This window comes from Fopius arisanus, unplaced genomic scaffold (assembly GCF_000806365.1).
Source record: "Fopius arisanus strain USDA-PBARC FA_bdor unplaced genomic scaffold, ASM80636v1 scaffold00113, whole genome shotgun sequence".
Classification (NCBI taxonomy): domain Eukaryota; kingdom Metazoa; phylum Arthropoda; class Insecta; order Hymenoptera; family Braconidae; genus Fopius; species Fopius arisanus.
The window spans coordinates 162000-182187 of NW_011887852.1; the positions used below are offsets into that span (position 1 = coordinate 162000).

Here is a 20188-nt window from a genome sequence, read left to right on the forward strand (position 1 = left end):
AGGTGAACTGCGTCGATACTTCGAGGAGCTGCAGCTGAGTTCAGGCCAGTGGGTCATATGATCGTTCAGTGAAAAGGGCGAGTCCGACATAAACTTGTGATCAGGCTCTTGTCAATACAGAAATAACTCCGCAGATTTTTGTGGATATTCGATTGATATTTCGTATTCGAGATGAAGGGGTGCATGTTTAATATCGATGGGGGTTACCTGGAGGGATTGTGCAGGGGTTTCAAGTGTGGGATTCTCCAGCAAAGTGATTATCTCAATTTGGTGCAGTGCGAGACACTCGAAGGCAAGTTTTTTAAATAATAAATTAAGCACCAATTCAAACATATACGTAATTGGGAAGTATTGTGTTTGAATTTGAATGAATAAATCACGTGAACTTGTATTCATTCATGACTTTATTATTTTTCAATTGATTAATTTTCCCCGATTACAGATTTGAAGCTCCATTTGGCTGGAACTGATTATGGTAGCTTTTTGGCAAACGAGCCTTCTCCCCTGCAAGTGGGAGTGATCGATGATAAACTCCGAGAAAAGCTCGTCATCGAATTCCAACATATGCGGAATCACTCCGTGGAGCCTCTGTCACAATTTCTGGACTTTATCACGTACAGCTACATGATTGACAACATAATTCTGCTGATCACTGGAACTCTGCACCAGAGGCCAATTTCGGAGCTCATCCCCAAGTGTCATCCCCTCGGTAGCTTCGAGCAGATGGAGGCTATCCACGTGGCTGCTACTCCAGCTGAGCTGTACAACGCTGTCCTGGTAGATACACCACTGGCTCCATTCTTCGTCGATTGTATCTCTGAACAGGACTTGGACGAGATGAACATCGAAATAATCAGGAATACTCTCTACAAAGCCTATCTCGAGGCCTTCTACAAATTCTGCAAGGATATTGGAGGGACAACTGCTGACGTAATGTGCGAAATTCTGGCGTTCGAGGCAGACAGGAGAGCTATCATCATCACCATCAATTCATTTGGCACTGAATTGGGAAAGGACGATCGTGCAAAATTGTATCCTCGCTGTGGAAAGCTCAACCCTGATGGCCTGGCAGCTCTCGCTCGTGCTGATGATTACGAACAAGTTAAGGCTGTTGCTGAGTACTACGCCGAGTACAGTGCACTCTTCGAAGGAGCTGGCAACAATCCTGGAGACAAGACACTGGAGGATAAATTTTTTGAACACGAGGTGCGTCTCAATGTCAACGCTTTCCTCCAACAATTCCATTTCGGGGTTTTCTACAGTTACTTGAAGTTGAAAGAACAAGAGTGCCGCAACATCGTATGGATATCAGAGTGCGTTGCTCAGAAGCATCGCGCCAAGATCGACAACTACATTCCAATATTCTAAAATTCTTCAGAGACCTCTCACTGTGGCGTCTATTTAAAATTGTTTATTTTGCCATTTTTTCTGACATGCTGTATAAAGACAGAAATTAATTCAATTTCATCGGAAGAAATGGGCAGGTCATATTAGCTAATTTCATTTTATCGGAGATCTATATTTATGCGAGGACATTGCAAAATTCTGCAATTTCAGGACTCGTTCCTCTGTAATTAATTGATCTAGTGAAGTATTATTCGGTTCGCTGAATTTTAATGTTCGAATTATTTCGTTGAAATGGAGGGGAGAATGCATTCCATTCTGAAAGATTATTCACTCAATTCGTGTATGTATCATAATTTGTGAAAAATATATCGAACAAGACAATTGTTTTGGATTCATTATAAAAATTATTTAATCATCAAGTATTTTAATCACGAACAAGTATTTACATCCGTTATCTCGATTTTAGATTTTTCTTTCGGATGTTCACTTTTATTTTTTTTATTTCCATTCTCTTGGGTCACTGGGGTCATCGTGGAGGCTTTCTTGGCTTGGAGGATCTCCGGATGTCCATTCCAGAATTTATCTCCGATGATGTCATCGAAATGAGAGACGACCTGTTGCCGGGTTCGGCCATCAGTGCCTTGCACGGAATCTCTGAAGAGAGTCGTCCCCTTTCGAAACATTTCTGGCTCGTTATTGTAATTAATTCCAAAGTCCTGGAACAGGAGCTCGTTCTTAAAGGCTGAAAGGGTTCCTTTCAGGGTTTGTTGAGCCTGAAACCATAAATAATTATCCACGTATAAAAAAAAATTCGAAGTGAGAATAGATCAGTGGATTTACTTGCGTCGTCGTCATATTTTTTTTCTGCACCAAATTCCAGAAACAAGTGTTATACAGATTATTGACGTGGACATCAGCTTGCCTCCAGGAGAGATAATCTCTCAGGTTCTCGTCAGAAGGATATAGAATTATTCTACCATCAAATGCTGGAGGATATTGCAACGGTGTACCCACAAAATATTTTTCCCAGTTGAAAACGTAAGCAGAGGCGAATAAAGAGTTTACGTACGTCAGGAGTTTGATCTCTGAAGTGAGAATAAAAAATAAGTAATGTAAAAATGGAAAATTTCGAGTGAAAATTCACCTCGTCTGCGGTGTAGTTGAGTATCCTTTCTAAAAACAAAAGAATATTCGTCACTCTGGCCATAGGCAATGCAAATTTCTTTGAATTCGTTCATGACAGTCACAGCTGCTGCGTTCATGAGCTCAAGTGCTCGAGAGTCATTGGGTTTTGTGAAGGAATGGGCATCAGTGAATTTTGTAAAATTTCTACCATCGAGTCTGATCACTATCCAACAATTGGGAAGACACACGTTCTCGTGCTCGAAATTCTTGACGTACTCGAATTTACTCTTCGCCATTGTACTCGTTGTTATAAATCTTATTACCGAATTACTCAATGTTTTGATGATCTTCATCAATATTTCCAGAATTATAAAATTCACACATATTCAAATCGAATGACTTCAACATTTACTAGGTTATGTAGCGCATGTTTGCAGGAGTGGAGGGGGGCCCAATTTTTTTGCCTTGGTTAATTGGATTTTTTTTTACCAATTTCGTAAAGCAGTCTCATATGGACGTTCATAACGGTGGAGTACGCCGTCCCGCTAGTTGAAAAAAATCATTGACACTCGCAATTATTTGTAACAATTGAACTGAAATAATGGATCAAATAAATATTTTCCAAACTCTCAATAAATATATTGAACTCAATTATTTATTGCTCGAACGAATGTATCAGCTTCACATCTAATTAATTCCCATTTATAATTTGTCTATGACACTTCAATGATTTGATTAATGGATAAAAAACTTAAACATCGTAACCAACGAGATGCCTCTTGCCGATGCACTCTCCGATGAAGAACCAGCACCAGATCTCGATACCCACAAGGGTGTTTACGAAAGCCTCCTTGACGGTGAGGTCTTTGTAAGCACCTGTCTTCGCACTGTGAATTAATTTTCCAAAACCTGCACGAATTGCTGGGATATCCCCTACCGACGGTGGAGTAAGCTCGACCTTGGCATAACGCAAGAAGTTTTCCACCTGGGGTTTGCCGACTGTCACTGCAGCTGTAATCCATCAACACCAGGAATTATGCCACAGTTTAAACAATTCTGGAGGAAATTTCATTCTCATTTCATTCAAATTACTTCATAAATTTGATTTTTAATACTAGAAAATCGAAGTTATGTAAGAATGCTCATATTCGTTACTCCAAAATGCGAAGAAATTGTCTTCAATTGTTGACAATTGTTTATTATGAAGTACTCACTCTTGGCGAGAGTTGCTGCCTTTCCAACGAGTCCAGACATTTTCCCAGGATGATTTTTTCTTTGATTAACCACTTGACGAGTCCACTGGAGATGACGACAGGACTGGGGTTAACCTCTTCTTCGAAAATTGATCGACAAGGAGAACTTTCAATGCACGAAGTGAGCAGAAAGTGGATAGTTGCACAAAAATGAGCAACTTCGTGGTGTTGAAAACATTGTTGAGACATTCCGAAGAGAATAAAGGCGCAAAAACCGGACTGGGAAAATTCTATCGTCTAAACAATATTTTTAAGTGTAAGTAATCCTCATTTAAGTGCAAAAACCCGAAAAATGCATTTTCCCAATAATTAATTTGACGAGGAAGTGGTAAATTCACTTGTACTTTACGTGGGAACGTTTATTAACCTCTGGAATAAACGAGGGACAATCACATTGTTTATTCGATTGAATTCCAGAAGGGGTAGGATTGCTGACACATTTTTATCGAGGAAGAAGAGATGTTTAATCAGACGAGCACATTGGGAGCTGTTGCACCGAGCAACTCGAACCCCATGAAGGATTTCGAGGTGGTTTCACCCCCAGAGGACTCAACCTCGAGTCTGGCCTTCAGTCCAGCCTCGATTCCCCAGAATTTTCTAGTGGCTGGGTCCTGGGACTGCAACGTCAGGTGCTGGGAGGTCGAACAATCTGGAAAAACTGTCCCCAAGTCGATGCAGACGATGGGAGGACCAGTCCTAGACGTCTGCTGGCACGATGTGAATCTTCACGATTATTTATATTATTTTTATATTCTATCTATCGATAAATTCATTAATTTGTTTATCCCTCAGGATGGAACTAAAGTATTTATGGCCTCAGTCGACAAAATGGTGAAATGCTGGGACTTGGCATCGAATCAGAGCATCCAGGTTGCTGCCCACGAAGCCCCAGTGAAAACCTGTCACTGGGTCAAGGGTTCCAACTACTCCTGTCTCATGACAGGCTCCTGGGATAAAACCCTCAAATTTTGGGATGCCAGGAGTCCAAATCCCATGTTGACTATTAATTTACCAGAACGATGCTACTGCGCTGACGTTGTGAGTACACCATTAATTTTAAAAATTTCTTTCGGAATTAATAAATTAATTCACAGGACTATCCAATGGCAGTGGTTGGAACTGCAAGTCGAGGCCTAATAATCTACCAATTGGATGGCACCCCTCACGAGTTCAAGAGAGTCGAGTCTCCTCTGAAATACCAGCACCGTTGCGTCGCGATATTCAGGGACAAGAAGAAAGTACCAAATGGCTACGCTCTGGGCAGTGTCGAGGGTCGAGTTGCTATTCAATACGTCAACCCCACAAATCCCAAGGACAATTTCACATTCAAGTGTCATCGGTCGAACGGAGCACCAAACGGCTACCAAGACATCTACGCAGTCAACGATATTGCATTCCACCCTGTTCATGGGACTCTGGCCACTGTAGGGAGCGATGGGACCTTCAGCTTCTGGGATAAAGATGCGAGGACTAAACTAAAACCTTCAGAACCCATGGAGCAACCCATTACACGTTGCTGTTTCAACCATAATGGACAAATCTTCGCTTACGCCGTTTCTTATGACTGGTCAAAGGTGAGGTTTTTCTCGGATTTTGAAAAAATGTCACATTTCATGGTTTTAATTTTAATTATTGATACAGGGCCACGAATTCTACAATCCAATGAAGAAAAACTACATCTTCCTCAGGTCATGCTATGACGAGCTCAAGCCAAGGAGTATCTCATAAAACATTCACTTTCTTCTATTTTAATTTTTATCATGATGTTCAAATAAATCTTTTCATATTGCAAAATCATGCGTTCCATGCTCAATGAATTTCTCCCTTGTAATTCAAATATGTTCATTATGGTAAGAAATTGGCGCCAGTCGTCGACTAAAAATCAGCCTTACTCCGAAAACCTCGTCTCGACTTCCTTCGGCGATCTCTACGTTTCGTGGGGTGCCTTGACGTGCCTGTGTGATAAAATTACCCAATAAAATCAACGATTTATTTATATTTAAATTAAAAATCCACCTTCCAGCGGACTAATACACGTTGAAATGGCAGCCCAGTGGATAAGAAAAGTCGTGAGTGCAATTCGTAATAATTCTCAGTGATCATCCTAAAAATTTATTTTATCCATTGATTTTCCCATCTGCAAAAATTAACAATCGTGGAAGGTTAGAATTTCCAATACACCTTCGCAAATTCCCCACACATACGTGGTTCAATCTCCATTACCCTCATCTCGTCTCTCTTTATTTCTGTCCACTGCTCCCCTTCGCAGCTTCTCAACTTTCAGCTGCCTTTTGAATGAATGCCTTTTTTCCATCATTAAATGGATTTTAGGTGTCACCTGGAGTCACTGGGGCTCGATTATACAGTGGAGGACCCCACAAGTGTACCCTCATCCCTGGTGATGGCATTGGACCCGAAATTTCAGCTGCTGTACAGAAAATATTCGATGCTGCCAAGGTATTTATTGATTACCCAATCGTCCTGTTTTTTCTCAGCTCATTTTATTCAATTTATTCAATCCACAAAATCGAAAATATCACAATTGACGTGTCCTACCTATCACCTTGACCCGGTTGAGATATTTCTGGTGATAGAAATGGCAGGGGTTATCAAAAAAAAATTATTCAGCTGATGCTTCTCAGTGTTTTGGAGATCAAGAGGTATTTTTTTAATTTTAGGTACCGATTGAATGGGAATCGGTGGACGTAACACCTGTGAAAGGGCCCGACGGAAAATTTGGAATTCCTCAGGCTGCCATAGAGTCAGTTAATAGAAATAAAATCGGCCTCAAGGGACCCCTTATGACTCCCATCGGAAAGGGGCACAGATCGCTAAATCTCGCCTTGAGAAAGTGAGTTGTTTAGTGAAATTTATTTACAACAATTTTAAATATTCGTTACAATTTCTTTATCGAATTTCCCAGAATTGAAATCATTACGTAAAACATTGTTAACGAAGCCATATCTTTAGAAAGGCAGTTATTGTGCTTTTGTTCCCAGAGAATTCAATTTGTACGCGAACGTGAGACCCTGTCGCTCCCTCGAGGGATATAAAACCCTTTACGACAATGTGGACGTCGTAACAATTCGTGAGAATACCGAGGGTGAGTACTCGGGAATAGAGCACGAGATTGTCGATGGTGTTGTGCAGTCCATCAAGCTCATCACTGAGGAGGCGTCAACGAGAGTCGCTGAATTTGCCTTTCAGTATGCCAGTGACAATAATAGAAAAAAGGTATCAATATTTCTATTGAAGGAAAAAAAAAGGAATCCATTGCCGTCCATTCATTTCTACACGCCTGTTCAAAAAAATTCAATCCATCCACCCACTCACTACCCCCCTTCTCTAACCCCCAAATATTCAAATAAATTATTGGAATTTTTTTTTATTAAAAAAAAATATCCATTAGTGTAAGATAAGTGCGCCATATATGCTAATCATAAAAATTACCCTGGAATTAAATAATTAATCACCAGGTGACTGCAGTGCACAAAGCCAACATAATGAGAATGTCAGATGGTCTGTTCCTGCGGTGTTGTCGTGAGGCGGCTCAAAAATTTCCAAACGTTAAATTCGAGGAGAGATACCTGGACACAGTCTGTCTGAACATGGTGCAGGACCCGAGTAAATACGACGTTCTGGTGATGCCAAACCTCTACGGAGATATCCTCTCCGATATGTGCGCTGGTCTTGTGGGAGGTTTGGGATTGACTCCAAGTGGAAATATCGGACTCAATGGTGCCCTCTTCGAGTCTGTTAGTGTCCAGGAGATTTATTCTAAATCACAATAAAATATAGAAATGAATTCACTGGTGGGAATAAATTTTTCAGGTGCATGGAACTGCCCCAGATATCGCTGGTCACGATAAAGCCAACCCCACAGCCCTCCTCCTCTCCGCAGTAATGATGCTGAAGCACATGGGACTCACAGATTATGCCAGAAACATCGAACATGCAGCTTATGATACCATCAAAGAAGCCAAATATTTAACTGGGGATCTGGGGGGCACTGCCAAATGCAGCGAGTACACAAACGAAATCTGTAAGAAAGTCGCTGCCAAGTCGAATTAATTCATTGTTGCCTGTTAAGTCGTGGGAAACTGTTGAGAGCTATCAGGAATCAGTGAAAAAGTGGTAAAACGAGAGACGAGAAACGAGAATTGGGTCGAATCTCGTTCTACGATTTTTTGTACTGAGAATTTTTCATCTGCAAATCACCAAATACTCGTCGAATATTTAATCACTATAGAAGAAATCCGTTTTCATTCATCTTTAGTTTCCAAAATGGTTTTCAAATGCCTGTAGAAAGAATTGTGTGAATTCAAACGAATTGAATTATCATTCGCTGGCATGTGTCATACGTCCATTGAACTGTCGTAGTGAATTTTATGTAATGTACTATCTACTGTGAAAAGTCAAATCTCGAGTCTCTAGTGTTTAAACCGAAAGAATAAAGTTGGGAAATGATATTTTCCACGATCAAGTGAACTGTATAGGACTGTATAAATACCAATCGATAAGTCGTTGCGAGAGGAGTGCAATCCTCAGTGAGAAAAATCATTAGATGACGAACGTGTTCGTGCAGTATTAATGATCAATAAAGTTGAAACAAAAACGATTTGTTCCGTTGAATAGTCCCTTTTTTACTCCCCCAATGTCTTTATTATTTCCCCAACACGAAGTAAAATTGCTCTCAGCCCTGATAATGTACCTTTACAACAAAATGTGAACCCTCTCGACGAGATGAGAGGGTTCACGTGATCTCGAAATGTGAGAGAAATCAAGAAGTTCCCCTCATTCAAGGCATATCGTGATTCTTACACCGGGCACTTCACTTACTCCTATCCTATCCACCACACCCTCACCGAGATCCTCCACCCACACCCACCCCATCCCTATTATTATCAAAGCCAAGGGAAAAGTTTCAAGCATGAGAAAAGTTGTCGGCAATATTTCACAACTCTCCTCGGAGAAAATATGAAAGATGAAGAGATAGAATGTCATTTTCGCAAGCTCGTTAATTCCTGGAGATTTATTGAAATTCCAGTGGTGAATAATTGACGTGTCAGCCCACTGAAAAATTTACGACTTTCTTTTCACCCAAAAATACAGCGAAATTATTCCCACAACAAATAAAATATCGCCGATAAATCCTTCAAAATCTTTACATTTTATCAAAGGGATCGTCAATAAAAAAAAATATGTCTCTGCATATTCTTTTGCCCGTTGAATGAATATGCAAAAGAGTGTTGTCACGGCTGGGAAACAATAAAAATTTTCCCGAGAGCTTGTTGAAAAATTATTCAGATTTATGCCCCGGTCTCATGTACATTCGTTTGCCCCTCAACTTTTCGAATATACCTATATATTTAGTTTGGATATAGGCATGTGTGCACGTCGTTCAATTTGATTTTGTATACCGTGAGGTACAAATTTCATGTATTATTCATGGTCCATCTATCTGCTCAATGAAAACGATCTTCATGATTTGAAAAATCTCGTGAATTTTACGCGAACGCGCGAACCATTATATTTATCATGAAAAAAATACATTTTAATTCCTCCGATTGATGACAACGACCGCAAGACATCTGCGGATTAAATAAAATATATTCACCCCCGTGGAATGATCCGTTAATCCGGATAGAGCACCTGGAGATGTTCGTCATACGAGTGACACCTCGAAGAAGTCTCTAGTCGTCAGTGCAATCAAAGTGAGTTAAAGACACCGATCAAAATGTTTCGCTTCGTATTTATCGTACTCCCAGTGATCCTAACAATTAAACCCGTGCATTCGCGGGTTCTCTACCTGGACCCAAGGAGCGACTTTTCCCCCATTTATCCGGATGACACTGAACAGGCTTCCAGGGATTTAGATTTGACGTTTTTCGCCGGTGAGTCTGGGGAAAACGCAGAGCAAATTCATCCCGCGAGAAAGGTAACCGAGTAACCGAGTAATCGAGGAGGCAAACTTTCTCATCACCCCCTCGTAATTTATTGGATTTAATTTATTTTTTTGTTCAGACCATTATCTATCCATCAGAGCGATCCTTGGCTGGCAACTTGGAACGTCCTATGTACTACCGCATCTCAGAAGGCCCCGTAAAAAGAGTTGTCTATCCTGATCCCCAGCCTTACGAGAGAAATCGTAATTTAATGAGACTCAATCCTCAGAAGGGTGAGGTTGTCCTCGAGCTCCGTGTCATCGCCAATAACAACAATGGGATATAATTAAATAAAATAAAACAAGGCAATGTAAAATATATTAATCGAAAGAGAGAGAGAAAAAAAATGTCAATGATAAAATTATTGATTTTTGCTGGGATGAAAATAAAAATAATGTGAGTTTGCAGATTTTTTTCATCGTTAATTCATTTATTATTTGGTCCCCAGTCGAGCCCGTAATTAACGAGATTTTTCCCTCGTCTTTGATCTCGTTAAACGATCGCTCTCCCTCCCCCCTCATTAATTGATATTTTCTGATGAGGGAAATTGGAATGATTCTCTTTCATCACACTCCATCCAATTCAATAATTTTTTTATTCCATTGAGACGAAATTTACACAGTTGATACCTTGCTACACCGTTTTTTTTTTTTTATATTTGATTCATTATTCAGTATACAGACATTGAAAATGCCGTGAGATATCTAGTCTAGTAATTATTTACAATTTTATATTTTACAAAAGACAAATGAAGCCAACAACTGATGAGTAAGTCGATTATTTGTTTTTTTTTCATTGGTGAAAAGATAATTCACGGATTGTTTCATGATTAATTCGTTGTACACTCCACGAATATTTCGGAGGGATGGGAGAATTAATGATAAAAATATTTTGAAGACGTGAATTGGTATTTATTAATGATTTCACTCGGTCTTTGGTGACTGGGCGGGTTCTTCCTTGGGTTCCTTAACATAATCGACAACGAGTTCGAGACCGATGAGAGCTCGAATATCTTTTCGATTATCTTCGTCATGACAAGACGGAGACAACATCGCGTCTTCCTTGGATGCATCATCGACGGCTGAAAATTAATATGAGACTTTAACTTTGAGGGAAGACTTTCCAACTTTCGGAAAAACTACTCCATCACTGCATATGGAAGTTTCAGTTGACTATCAAGTTCTCGAGAAAATCCCTCAGAAGGACAACTATTCAAAATTTTCCCTTAACCCTTTACTGAAATTTTCCCTGAATTTTTAAGGAATTCTTTCAATAATTCCACGAAAATTGATCTCATGAAAATTCCTAGAATTTTCAGGGACACTTTGAATTTATTGTAATAATTTATGGAGTTCATGAAAAAAGGACTCACATTCACAATCTCGTTGGTCTCTTCCCTTGTCCTCCCTAGCCCTGATTGCCACGTCCTTGATGCCCTTATACGTCCTCATGAGATTCTTCAGAATGAAATGCGTTCCACGAGAGTTCTCTTGGGATTTCTTGGAGGTGCTGGCCTCGTCCCTCGTTAAATTCAGGGGCCTGTTGAATTCCTTGGCCTGAGGAACACTGAATGCCGAGCAGTGTTTGCTTTTGAAGGGTGCCTGTCTCTCGCTGAGTTTTCTGTCCCAGATGTGTCCAGAGACACGCAGGTCGATGAAAAAATGAAGAGGATCGATTCCAGGGTAGGATTGGGGCAGGGGATAAGGTGGGTACCACAGAGGACTCGGCAGGAAGTCCGGGTTCGGTACCGCTGGTGGGAGGAAATTCTTCGGAGTTCCTGAAAGCTCCTCCGGGCGAGATCCCAGACCAGGAACGAAATTCCTCGCTGAAAAATCGAGTTTGTTCTTCGGTTCCTGGGAAAATGACAAGTCTGGATTTATCTTCTGACGTTCCTCGTATTTCCGATCGTTTGGGGGAGTCATCTGCTCCTCTGGTTTGATCTTCTGACTCGGGAAGATCTCGTGGGTGATGCGATCTGCCCCGAAGAGCCTCGAGGAGTCGTCGTAGAAATTCCGCGGTTGTTTCACGAAGTCCGTGGGACTCTCGTCCGGAGGCTTGAGGACGTCGTTGAAATTTTTATTCTCCTCGTACCCCGGGGGCTTCAGCTCGGACTCAAAAGCCTCGGGTTTGAATCTGTTCTCCGTTAAATCCTGGTGGAAGTACTTCTCGGAATGAGACTCGTGTGTTTTTTCTTTGGTCGTGAGCTCGAGGGGTCTGTCTCTGGCATCGCGCCACGATCTCTTCCGTCGGCGGTTGACGGGCGTCGGGGCCGTCGAGGTCGTCGCCGTCTCGGACTTTGCCTGGACAAACGACCTGAGCATCTCGCTGAAGAAAAAACTGTGGGGTGTCAGAGGGACATTGTAGAGATACGGAGGTGTTGCTGCGAGTAATCGAGAGACTAAATCACCCCCGGAGAGGGTCGACGGGTTTTTGAGAGTTGACGGCTCCCCAGTTGTCGTTGTCATTTCACTAATATTTTATCTGCAACGACAAATTCTCACTTATCTAAAAAATAGAACAATGAAAAATGAAGAATAAAATAATTTGTATGCGAGTACTGGAGAGAGCGATCCCTAAGACAAGTACATAATTATCATCTCCAGCTGGTCATTGTCTGGAGGATTAATTGAATTGAATAGAAGAGCAGTGTCTAAGGAGAGGGTTTCACCCGGGTGATTCATTAAGCGCTTCCGTCAAGTGCACCTCACTGGCCATTGGACTAAATCTCGAAATGGTGGTCCACTCGACGAGACCCCATTTTGCCAACAAGACACAACAAAATGGGGATGAAAAAAAAAATGTGAAGAAGAATGAGTGGTGAAATACCGTGATAAATCCATATTGGTATCTACCCTGGTTTGAGAGGGATGCTGGGGGATGCTGGGGGATGCTGGGGGATGCTGGGGGGATGGAAACCAAGAGGCGTAGGTTTGAGCATACAACAGAGAGGAAAGGGAATGGATGCATTGTTTCGGTCCATTGTTTTCACCAAACAAACGGGCGTCCACAGGCACTAGTCACCGTAGATATTATGTTCCACGCCAGCCAGACAGGATGAACGGGAAATGGACTGCTGTCAGGTTTTCTCTGGGACAAACTGTCATGATAAATCTAGAGTTGGCCCAACACTATATACCCATTCATGTTTATTATTCCCTGATCAATAAATAAATACAGCGATAATAATACCATCGCATTGGCTAAAATTCAATTTGCTAATCTCCTAATTAATAGAAAGGAGGGGATCAATTATTTATCCACGAAATGTGAAATGGCATTTGAAGTCGTGAAATTATGCATTCGTTGGAGTACAGGGGGTGGAATTATTCTGGTGAGTATAAAGTATGAAATGGAGGGAATGAAGGGAAAGATGGGAAAAGCAGTTTCCACTGGGTTTACGATTCATAAGACAACTCGGAGATTGAATTAAGCTGTACCACCAGCTGCCACTCTCTGCATCCTCTCTATATACCTCACACTACTCTCTGCAGACCAATGGTAAATCTGCATAATCCCGTCACGTCGACCATTCTAATTGGCGGATTGTTTCAATTTCTCGTCGTCACCAACCCCTTCTCCTTCAACTCCATTCCATTGCGTTAAGTCTACGGAGATATTTGCATTTTCCTTACGGTGGGGGGAAGTTATGGTGAATAAATATACAGAAGTGGAAGAAGTGGTGGGACCAATTTTCTTAAGTCTATTTCACCAAGAAAAAATCAACTTCACCATAAAAGCTCAACTACTTAAATGCTCGTCAATCTGCTGGTGAATTTTCGCGGTCAATTGACGTTTTTCGATGGTTTTTTTTTTTTGTGATGGAGCTCTCGAGTGAAAAGAGGTGATTGGACTGGTCTGACTCCACGCGGTCATTCACTACTGCGAGTGCCCTTATCTCATTCGGATTGTTCTATTTCTTTTTTTATTCTTGTTTTGTGAATTTTTCATATTGCTTCTCTCGACGGCCCATCGTCGGTTTAACAGTCCGCAGTAAACATTTTTATTTCCCCAGCGATATACCCTCCATCAAATAAGAGTATAAAAAAATAGTGGAGTATTATTCAGACGAGGAAATCAAAATATGGAGGGAACTTTGATGACCGGAATTTCCTTGAGAATGAAAAAGCTCTTAATGTGGGGGGCAGTCCACCTACTGCAAGTCTAGTGTGTTGAACTCACCGCGGAAATATTTCTTAATGTCAAGAGCGCATTCCCTCCCTATTCTCGCCCCGTTAAATTCCAATCACCCCATTAATTTCCAATCAATCAAAATTCCACTGGAATCATAATCCACACGAATCCATAGTCAAATAAAATCGCCAATTTTCCATATTTTTCAAAATCACTTTTCGCTGAATATCTCGTCTTCAAAAGAATAAAGCAAAATTTCTGTAGAAAAAATTTGGCAACTCTAATCTAATAATGAAAAAACCTTCCGAATCCTCAGGTGTTTCGATTTTTATTCGCGAGAATAAAAATGTTGCGCCCAGAAAATAGGAGATTCATCGATTAAAATATTTTTAATAATAAAAAAAATGGAATGTACACTAGGGATGTAAAACGATGTATTAGAGATATTTTTAGGAAACTTACCTGGTGGTTGACGATAACTCGTGGTATCCACACTAAAAAAAAAAAAAACAAGATAATCCGCGAAAAATGGCCCTTTGGCTGTTCGATGGACGCGTGCAGGCCCTACACCGGTAAATGAGATAATAATCGTAGAAGCCCGAGTGAGTCTGCGGTGACGAGTTGGATGTTACGTGGGGAGAGGATGGGGATGAGAATGGGTATGGGGATGGTGTTGGGGTTGAGGATGAAGCGCGCCTCCTCAACCATAGGAATCACAGTAAGGTAGATATTTGGTGGTGGGGATGGCATAGGAGAAGAGGATGGAGAAGAGGATATGGCATCCCCACTGTAGGGACTCCCTCTCATCCCTAGGATTTCATTGCAGAGTGAAGGGAATCGGGAGGGTGGCGGTTTTCGAGATGATCCGGCCAATCTGCGCATCATTTTCCCTCCCTCACACTCCCCCAAAGTGGGAGGAGAGGGAGAGGGCCCCCTGTTGAATGCCACATTTCGCGGTGAGCCGAGTGGGTACTAAAAGTGGGCGGGAAAAAGAGAATAAAAAAAAAGAGAAAGAAATAGTAAAAAAGAAAGCCGAGAGAACATTTTTTCCACTCGCTTTTTTTTTTTTCCCCCCCAATGTCGTATACAGTGCGGATACTTTCTGGGCTCGCGCTTTTACGTTTTTGTTGGCGATGGGAGAAAAAAGAAATTGGAGAAAACATGGATATAACGCTGTCCTGGGTGGATGGATATATATTTTTTTTCTTTGGCTGTTGGCGGGGGGGGGAGGGGGATGTTTCCATTGCACTTGGCTGGGATGAATGTAGCTACAGGGGGTGTGGGTGGATTTTTTCCAGTACACATGTGAGGGGTTTTAGAATTTTAGAGGATATTTATTCAGAGCAGACTGCTTGCTGCTATTCAACCGTCAAGAGGATTTTTATTTTTCTCGGTAAACATATCAAATGATTTTTTTTTTACCGTATCATTTCGTTTGAAAGAGCGAGTCGCAAAAATTTGTGGGGCTCTTTTTAAATACCGGGGTGTGCATTATCAATTTCTTTTGATACCGTGAAAAAACGTAAGCGCGAGATAAGTAAGGGGTGGAAAACAATTTAGCCGAAATTTCGCGTCGCTGGCTGCGGTGACTGGATACACTCTTATTTGTCCCCGCGGCAATCTGTCGGCACTCGACGAGAGCTCAACCCCTTTTTTTTTTTTCACTCTCACGCCCTCGATCCTTTTTACCACCCCTCGTTGACTATCCTCTTATCCAGCTGTCTCTTCTCGTTTGCCTGCACGACTGAAACCCGAGTCTCTACTATTCTATTCGAAAGACCCACCCCATCCCACCCCATCTCTCTCACCACGCGGTGGAGTCACACGGGAATTTTAAACACCCAACGATTCGTCACTGTGACAACAACTCCCGAGGCCTCTCTACCTCATTGTCGACTTTTCCACCGCATTTTCAATCTTCCCAAATCTCCGGGTCTTAACTCTAAACGTTTTATCCAATCACTTCACCACCCATAGAATAAACTCATCCCAAATAATTTACCAATTCGTTAATCATATCAAATGTTAAAAAGCAATCAGAATTTTTTTATCTGTCTACGCGAAAAAAAAAATTGTATAAGAGAGACATTGGAGAGAACATTACTCGAAATGATCCGATAGAAATTTACCATTTCACCCCCTCGGAGTGTAATATCCCTGGGAAGTAAGCTCCCGAGAATTTGGTCGTTCACTCCATAGTCAAGTTGTCTCCCCCCTAGCCACCCTCCGACGGTTTCTGCTTCGAGTACGAAGGGATGCAAATAACTGGTGATAACAACAGATAGCTGGAGCATCAGTGGTGGGAGGAAAGTGAAAAGGAGAGAGGGGTATGACAAGGGTGGATGGGGGTGGGTGGTGATGGGTGGTGGTGAGGGGATAGTTGGAGGGGGTAGAGAAACGTCACTCGCTGTCGCATCGAGCGATGAGTGGCGCGCGCTAGCCTCAGTTCGTCTTTTGTTTGCGATCCGATGCGACTGCCAGGCACAGAGATGCCCCAAATGGGGGCTCAGGGGGGTGTCAGGGGGTGGATTTTAGGGGGGAGGCTATCGTGTACTGAAAGGCTGTCTCTGTTTCACTATGGGTTTCGTCTCGGTGAATCGCGAGAGGAGTACCACAGCCACATGGTACACTTAATGTCAGAGCATCAAGCACATCAATGCGATACTATTATACCCCTACCCGGCCCCGGGTGGCCACTGATGCACTGATATCATCGGCCACTAGAAATTTTCCATTTATTGATTATCAGTGCTAATTAATTCGTCATATGATTTGGTCTGGCAATTAGGGTGGATGGTTGGTCCTTTGATGGGGCTACTTTATGGCTTAACTCCTTCGTGAAGTATTGAGGGCAAGAGATCTTCCGAGGTAAACGCGAGAGGACCCTGGGTCAAAGGATAACGTGGGTCTACCCTCCCCGTCACTCCCTTTGACACGAGTATACGACTGTGGTTTAAATAATTGCACGTTTCAACGTTTCATCCCCCATTCACCGAAAAACCACCGGTAATGCGAGAAAATAATGCATTAACTATTAATCAATGCCAGAATAATTGCAATTGCGGTTCCTTATATATGACGGTAACTTGTTTTCAAACTGGCAAGGCATCCGGGACAATTAAATGTCGGGTAAGTAACTTCCCCACCTATACCAAGTTTCCCAAACTAGCGGGTGAAGAAGGAAGAGATGACTGTAGATTTGAGGGATCCCTGAAGGAGGACAGTAAACAACTTTGATTAAATATCTCCCTCGTTGAGAGGAATAAAATGAGGATAATCCCTGTTTGATTGTCTTTCCCTCATCTTTCCATTTGCAATTTCGCCGTCTTTTTCTACTTCCGGTGGATAAGTAATAGCTCCGGGATAATTACTGTGTTAATATTTTTTATTGTGGTTTGGGGGATGGAGCGAGGATCCTAACACCGGAACAATTGAAAATTTAATGGAATTCAATGTGTCGATAAAAAAAAGGAGAGACCTTTAGATGAAGATCACGGGAACGCGGAAGATTAAAGTTTTAGAAGTATCGATTCGTCGGGGCAACCGTTGACAGACGTGGAGAGGGTTCGGGGGGTGTGGGAATGGCGTAGAAAAAGGGTACGAGAGGGTGGGGGATGGGGTATGGATCGTCAAAGAGCATAATAATTACTGCGCCCGCAGAGAAGAGGCTCAACCCTTTGTTCTATAGTCACTTTGCTATACGGAAGAACGATGGGATGAATGCGATGGGTGGGGGGGTGGTTGTAACGCGCGAAACTCTAGTTCTGTCTCTTTGATTGCTGTGATACGTGGAGAAGAGGTGGCTGGGGGTGGACCGAGGCAAAAGCATCCGTTTCACCGTGTCGTTATCATTATGTAATTGATCCGCGTTTCCTGCGTGTGAGATTATTGATGGATGAATTTTTTTTTTTCGACAATTCCCAAAGATATTGTTCTTGATCATTTGGATTCATGCGAAATTGTCTGGGAGGAGATCCCATAATTATCGCATTATTCCGTTAATGAGATCTTTTTGGTGAGCGATTTCAATACAATCTTCTCAGTAATAGACTTCACTTCAGTTTTTTTTCTATTAAAAAAAAATAAAATCCACTACGAAATCGTAAAAAATCCCAAACTATCTGAAATCACAACAAAAAAGGCTGAAGAGGATAAAAAAAAATGGCAAAAAATCTCCATAAAAATGGAACCAGCGTATGGTGTAATCCGGCTGAGGATTAACGTTGTCGAGGGAGTGTGTTCCATAAAAATGGTGGAAAAGTGGTCTGTCTCTTGAAAAAAAAATATAAATAATAATCCACGGACGAAATTACTCTATTGCCAATCCGTGAAATTCGTACTCCTCCGATAATGCATAGAATATATATTTATTACAAAATATCCAAAGAGCTGCGTTACATAGTGATGAAAATCCTCGAACTAAATCTTCATTTATTCCACTAATTCTACTCATTTATCAATTAATTATAATGACTCACAGCGGATCGTATTAGTACGTCGGGGGAAGCAATAACAAAATTAAATCACATGTTGTGGAGTGTGTCTTCAAATACTTCTTTGAATGGAAGAGAGAATTAATAATACGAGTACCGAACGAACGAAAAAATTCGGAGTAAATAAAAAAATGAATACTCATGGCTTGGGCGACTTTTTCTTCTGGTAAAGACCGATGGATGATGAATTCGATTTTAGGCATTCTCACTGGCTGGTCTCTTCTTATTCTGCGACAACAAAAATTCAGACAAATTAAATTGCGAATAAAACAATTGTGTTAATACACTTTTTAATCATTTGATAAATGAAACGATTGACTCACTGCTTGCTTTGCAGATTTGACTTCAGTACTGGTGACTCTCGTTTTCGAGCGTTCTTGCTCCAATTGTGCATGAAGGGACTGCACCTCTGACGTCAATTCGTCACGAATTTCCTGGAGCTTAGCAACTTCGGCTAGAACCGTAGCTTTATCTTTCACTAGACGAAAATAAAGTAAAGCATTTTACAATATTAGTAACTTTTAATTATTTCCAAGAGTGTGCAAAGATGATTGATTTTTTTTTTTAAAACTTACTCTCCCCGAGAGATAGGATCTGATAAAGTTTTTTATTTCTCTCCTTGACCTGAGACAATTCAGCTTTGAGTGTCACCACCTCATCCTTGAGCTCCAAAATCTGTTCATTTCTCTTCTCCACCTCGACTTTTAACTGGGCAGACGTTATATCATTATCCAGAGTGTTCAATCTTTTTTTCAACATGTCTCTCTCTTTGCACTTGATCATCTCTTCTTTAGTCTCTTTATCCATTCTCTCAAAGAATTCAGCGTCTGATTCACCTAAAAATAATCACGGGTCAATGTTTATAAAGGGAGGAAAAAAATAGCATGTACAATTAATTCGGAAAATATTGAAAGTACTTTTGTGTGGGAATGACTTGGAATCCTGGTGATTAGCCCCCGTAGTTTCGTTATTCCCCATATTATTAAATTCTTCAAGCGACATTGTGGATTTCTTGGATTTCTTTCCCCCCGATTTTTTTGTTGCATCTGGATCCTTGACTCCATTTTCTGTTTGCGTCTCGTAGGCCAATTTAGAGAGGATCAGAGCTTCGTGAAGTTCTTGTTTATACGCTTCCTCTATAGCCTATAAAAAAATATAATCAATGGATAAAAAATGATAAACACAGAACAGTGGTAGAATAAAAAATGGTACCATAGTATCCTTCTCCTTCCACTGCTCCCACTGCTGTGTCGCCAGGTTACCCCTCTTCTTCTTAGACTGAAAAACCAAAAAGTCTCCCATTGAAACCGAAACTTTCTCATTGTCCCTTATCTATCTCCGACCATTTAAACTTTCCCGCCTATCCACGGAGCCGCTATCATCGACCATTAGCCGGCGAGATAAATAAAAACAGAACCTCAAACAATGAACTCACTTTGCTCTTCTTATTTTTATCATCTTTCTTCTGCCTCGGGGGTTGGCCTTTTTGCTTATCATTTTTGCTCTTAGCCTCGCTCTTTCCATTGCTCACTGATTTCTGGCTTCTCTTGGGTTTCGGATCATCATCATCGAGAGCAAGAACAGCAAAACGTGAAGGCACAGCGGTAGCCATTGTATCAATGCAATTTTATTTTCAAATAATTGACTTGCACAAATTAAACGATGGAAATAGCGCTCAAGACGAGACAGAATAAATTTTCTCTCTACACCGTGAAAAATGGACTTCCGGTGCGTGACAGATAGCTTCCACTGATGATATTCACCATGACTCCATTATTTATTCATGAAGAGTTTCGATGTTTTGATCTTTATCTCGCGCAAACTCTCCAGAAGGAGATAAATTTTTTTCGTTGATTTTTCGGGAGATGACGGGGGGGGAAGAGGAGATGAGAAT

The 20188-nt window shown here is 41.4% G+C and overlaps 8 protein-coding genes across 8 annotated transcripts; 4 read left to right on the forward strand and 4 right to left on the reverse strand.

Annotated features, from left to right (window-relative positions):
• The first annotated feature begins 54 nt into the window (after positions 1-54).
• VhaAC39-1 (V-type proton ATPase subunit VhaAC39-1) lies at positions 55-1728 on the forward strand. The gene is made up of 2 exons (XM_011313219.1): positions 55-292; positions 443-1728. Exons 1-2 carry the CDS (start codon positions 172-174, stop codon positions 1366-1368), a joined length of 1047 nt encoding a protein of 348 aa, XP_011311521.1. The 5' UTR covers positions 55-171; the 3' UTR covers positions 1369-1728.
• A 24-nt stretch (positions 1729-1752) lies between these two features.
• THG (tRNA-histidine guanylyltransferase) lies at positions 1753-3021 on the reverse strand. Its single transcript, XM_011313220.1, has 3 exons — positions 2492-3021; positions 2188-2432; positions 1753-2120 (listed from the first exon to the last, which is right to left on the reverse strand). Exons 1-3 carry the CDS (start codon positions 2823-2825, stop codon positions 1776-1778), a joined length of 924 nt encoding a protein of 307 aa, XP_011311522.1. The 5' UTR covers positions 2826-3021; the 3' UTR covers positions 1753-1775.
• Positions 3022-3109: 88 nt separating this feature from the next.
• Positions 3110-3825, reverse strand: ATPsynG (ATP synthase, subunit G). Its single transcript, XM_011313221.1, has 2 exons — positions 3687-3825; positions 3110-3483 (listed from the first exon to the last, which is right to left on the reverse strand). Exons 1-2 carry the CDS (start codon positions 3724-3726, stop codon positions 3224-3226), a joined length of 300 nt encoding a protein of 99 aa, XP_011311523.1. The 5' UTR covers positions 3727-3825; the 3' UTR covers positions 3110-3223.
• Positions 3826-3878: 53 nt separating this feature from the next.
• On the forward strand, positions 3879-5519 carry Rae1 (ribonucleic acid export 1). The gene is made up of 5 exons (XM_011313222.1): positions 3879-3981; positions 4143-4442; positions 4518-4763; positions 4820-5299; positions 5367-5519. The coding sequence occupies exons 2-5, from the start codon at positions 4185-4187 to the stop codon at positions 5451-5453; spliced, it is 1071 nt and encodes a 356-aa protein (XP_011311524.1). The 5' UTR covers positions 3879-3981; positions 4143-4184; the 3' UTR covers positions 5454-5519.
• A 106-nt stretch (positions 5520-5625) lies between these two features.
• On the forward strand, positions 5626-8343 carry Idh3a (isocitrate dehydrogenase [NAD] subunit alpha, mitochondrial). Its single transcript, XM_011313223.1, has 6 exons — positions 5626-5794; positions 6057-6182; positions 6404-6576; positions 6725-6959; positions 7202-7480; positions 7557-8343. Exons 1-6 carry the CDS (start codon positions 5768-5770, stop codon positions 7794-7796), a joined length of 1080 nt encoding a protein of 359 aa, XP_011311525.1. The 5' UTR covers positions 5626-5767; the 3' UTR covers positions 7797-8343.
• A 1050-nt stretch (positions 8344-9393) lies between these two features.
• On the forward strand, positions 9394-10010 carry LOC105271586 (uncharacterized). The gene is made up of 2 exons (XM_011313224.1): positions 9394-9663; positions 9750-10010. Exons 1-2 carry the CDS (start codon positions 9463-9465, stop codon positions 9954-9956), a joined length of 408 nt encoding a protein of 135 aa, XP_011311526.1. The 5' UTR covers positions 9394-9462; the 3' UTR covers positions 9957-10010.
• Positions 10011-10284: 274 nt separating this feature from the next.
• Positions 10285-14437, reverse strand: LOC105271587 (uncharacterized). The gene is made up of 3 exons (XM_011313226.1): positions 14264-14437; positions 11043-12151; positions 10285-10751 (listed from the first exon to the last, which is right to left on the reverse strand). The coding sequence occupies exons 2-3, from the start codon at positions 12133-12135 to the stop codon at positions 10594-10596; spliced, it is 1251 nt and encodes a 416-aa protein (XP_011311528.1). The 5' UTR covers positions 12136-12151; positions 14264-14437; the 3' UTR covers positions 10285-10593.
• A 3712-nt stretch (positions 14438-18149) lies between these two features.
• Positions 18150-20179, reverse strand: LOC105271588 (G kinase-anchoring protein 1). Its single transcript, XM_011313227.1, has 6 exons — positions 19730-20179; positions 19507-19572; positions 19212-19437; positions 18870-19130; positions 18618-18772; positions 18150-18522 (listed from the first exon to the last, which is right to left on the reverse strand). Exons 1-6 carry the CDS (start codon positions 19904-19906, stop codon positions 18490-18492), a joined length of 918 nt encoding a protein of 305 aa, XP_011311529.1. The 5' UTR covers positions 19907-20179; the 3' UTR covers positions 18150-18489.
• Between the last annotated feature and the right edge of the window lie 9 nt (positions 20180-20188).

Excerpts from the sequence above, each read along its gene's own strand:
- VhaAC39-1 (XM_011313219.1), top strand. The coding sequence starts at position 172 with ATGAAGGGGTGCATGTTTAATATCGATGGGGGTTACCTGGAGGGATTG. Across the intron at positions 293-442 it reads GCAGTGCGAGACACTCGAAG|ATTTGAAGCTCCATTTGGCT; the intron begins GCAAGTTTTTTA and ends CCCCGATTACAG.
- THG (XM_011313220.1), bottom strand. The coding sequence starts at position 2,825 with ATGAAGATCATCAAAACATTGAGTAATTCGGTAATAAGATTTATAACA. Across the intron at positions 2,433-2,491 it reads TCAACTACACCGCAGACGAG|AGATCAAACTCCTGACGTAC; the intron begins GTGAATTTTCAC and ends TTCTCACTTCAG. Across the intron at positions 2,121-2,187 it reads AAAATATGACGACGACGCAA|GCTCAACAAACCCTGAAAGG; the intron begins GTAAATCCACTG and ends TTATGGTTTCAG.
- ATPsynG (XM_011313221.1), bottom strand. The coding sequence starts at position 3,726 with ATGTCTGGACTCGTTGGAAAGGCAGCAACTCTCGCCAAGA. Across the intron at positions 3,484-3,686 it reads GGCAGCAACTCTCGCCAAGA|CTGCAGTGACAGTCGGCAAA; the intron begins GTGAGTACTTCA and ends GATGGATTACAG.
- Rae1 (XM_011313222.1), top strand. The coding sequence starts at position 4,185 with ATGTTTAATCAGACGAGCACATTGGGAGCTGTTGCACCGAGCAACTCG. Across the intron at positions 4,764-4,819 it reads GATGCTACTGCGCTGACGTT|GACTATCCAATGGCAGTGGT; the intron begins GTGAGTACACCA and ends ATTAATTCACAG. Across the intron at positions 5,300-5,366 it reads TTTCTTATGACTGGTCAAAG|GGCCACGAATTCTACAATCC; the intron begins GTGAGGTTTTTC and ends TTATTGATACAG.
- Idh3a (XM_011313223.1), top strand. The coding sequence starts at position 5,768 with ATGGCAGCCCAGTGGATAAGAAAAGTC. Across the intron at positions 5,795-6,056 it reads CCCAGTGGATAAGAAAAGTC|GTGTCACCTGGAGTCACTGG; the intron begins GTGAGTGCAATT and ends AATGGATTTTAG. Across the intron at positions 7,481-7,556 it reads ATGGTGCCCTCTTCGAGTCT|GTGCATGGAACTGCCCCAGA; the intron begins GTTAGTGTCCAG and ends TAAATTTTTCAG.
- LOC105271586 (XM_011313224.1), top strand. The coding sequence starts at position 9,463 with ATGTTTCGCTTCGTATTTATCGTACTCCCAGTGATCCTAACAATTAAA. Across the intron at positions 9,664-9,749 it reads AAATTCATCCCGCGAGAAAG|ACCATTATCTATCCATCAGA; the intron begins GTAACCGAGTAA and ends TTTTTTGTTCAG.
- LOC105271587 (XM_011313226.1), bottom strand. The coding sequence starts at position 12,135 with ATGACAACGACAACTGGGGAGCCGTCAACTCTCAAAAACCCGTCGACC. Across the intron at positions 10,752-11,042 it reads AGACCAACGAGATTGTGAAT|CCGTCGATGATGCATCCAAG; the intron begins GTGAGTCCTTTT and ends ATTAATTTTCAG.
- LOC105271588 (XM_011313227.1), bottom strand. The coding sequence starts at position 19,906 with ATGGCTACCGCTGTGCCTTCACGTTTTGCTGTTCTTGCTCTCGATGAT. Across the intron at positions 19,573-19,729 it reads ATAAAAATAAGAAGAGCAAA|TCTAAGAAGAAGAGGGGTAA; the intron begins GTGAGTTCATTG and ends TTGGTTTTTCAG. Across the intron at positions 18,523-18,617 it reads TCAAATCTGCAAAGCAAGCA|AATAAGAAGAGACCAGCCAG; the intron begins GTGAGTCAATCG and ends TTGTTGTCGCAG.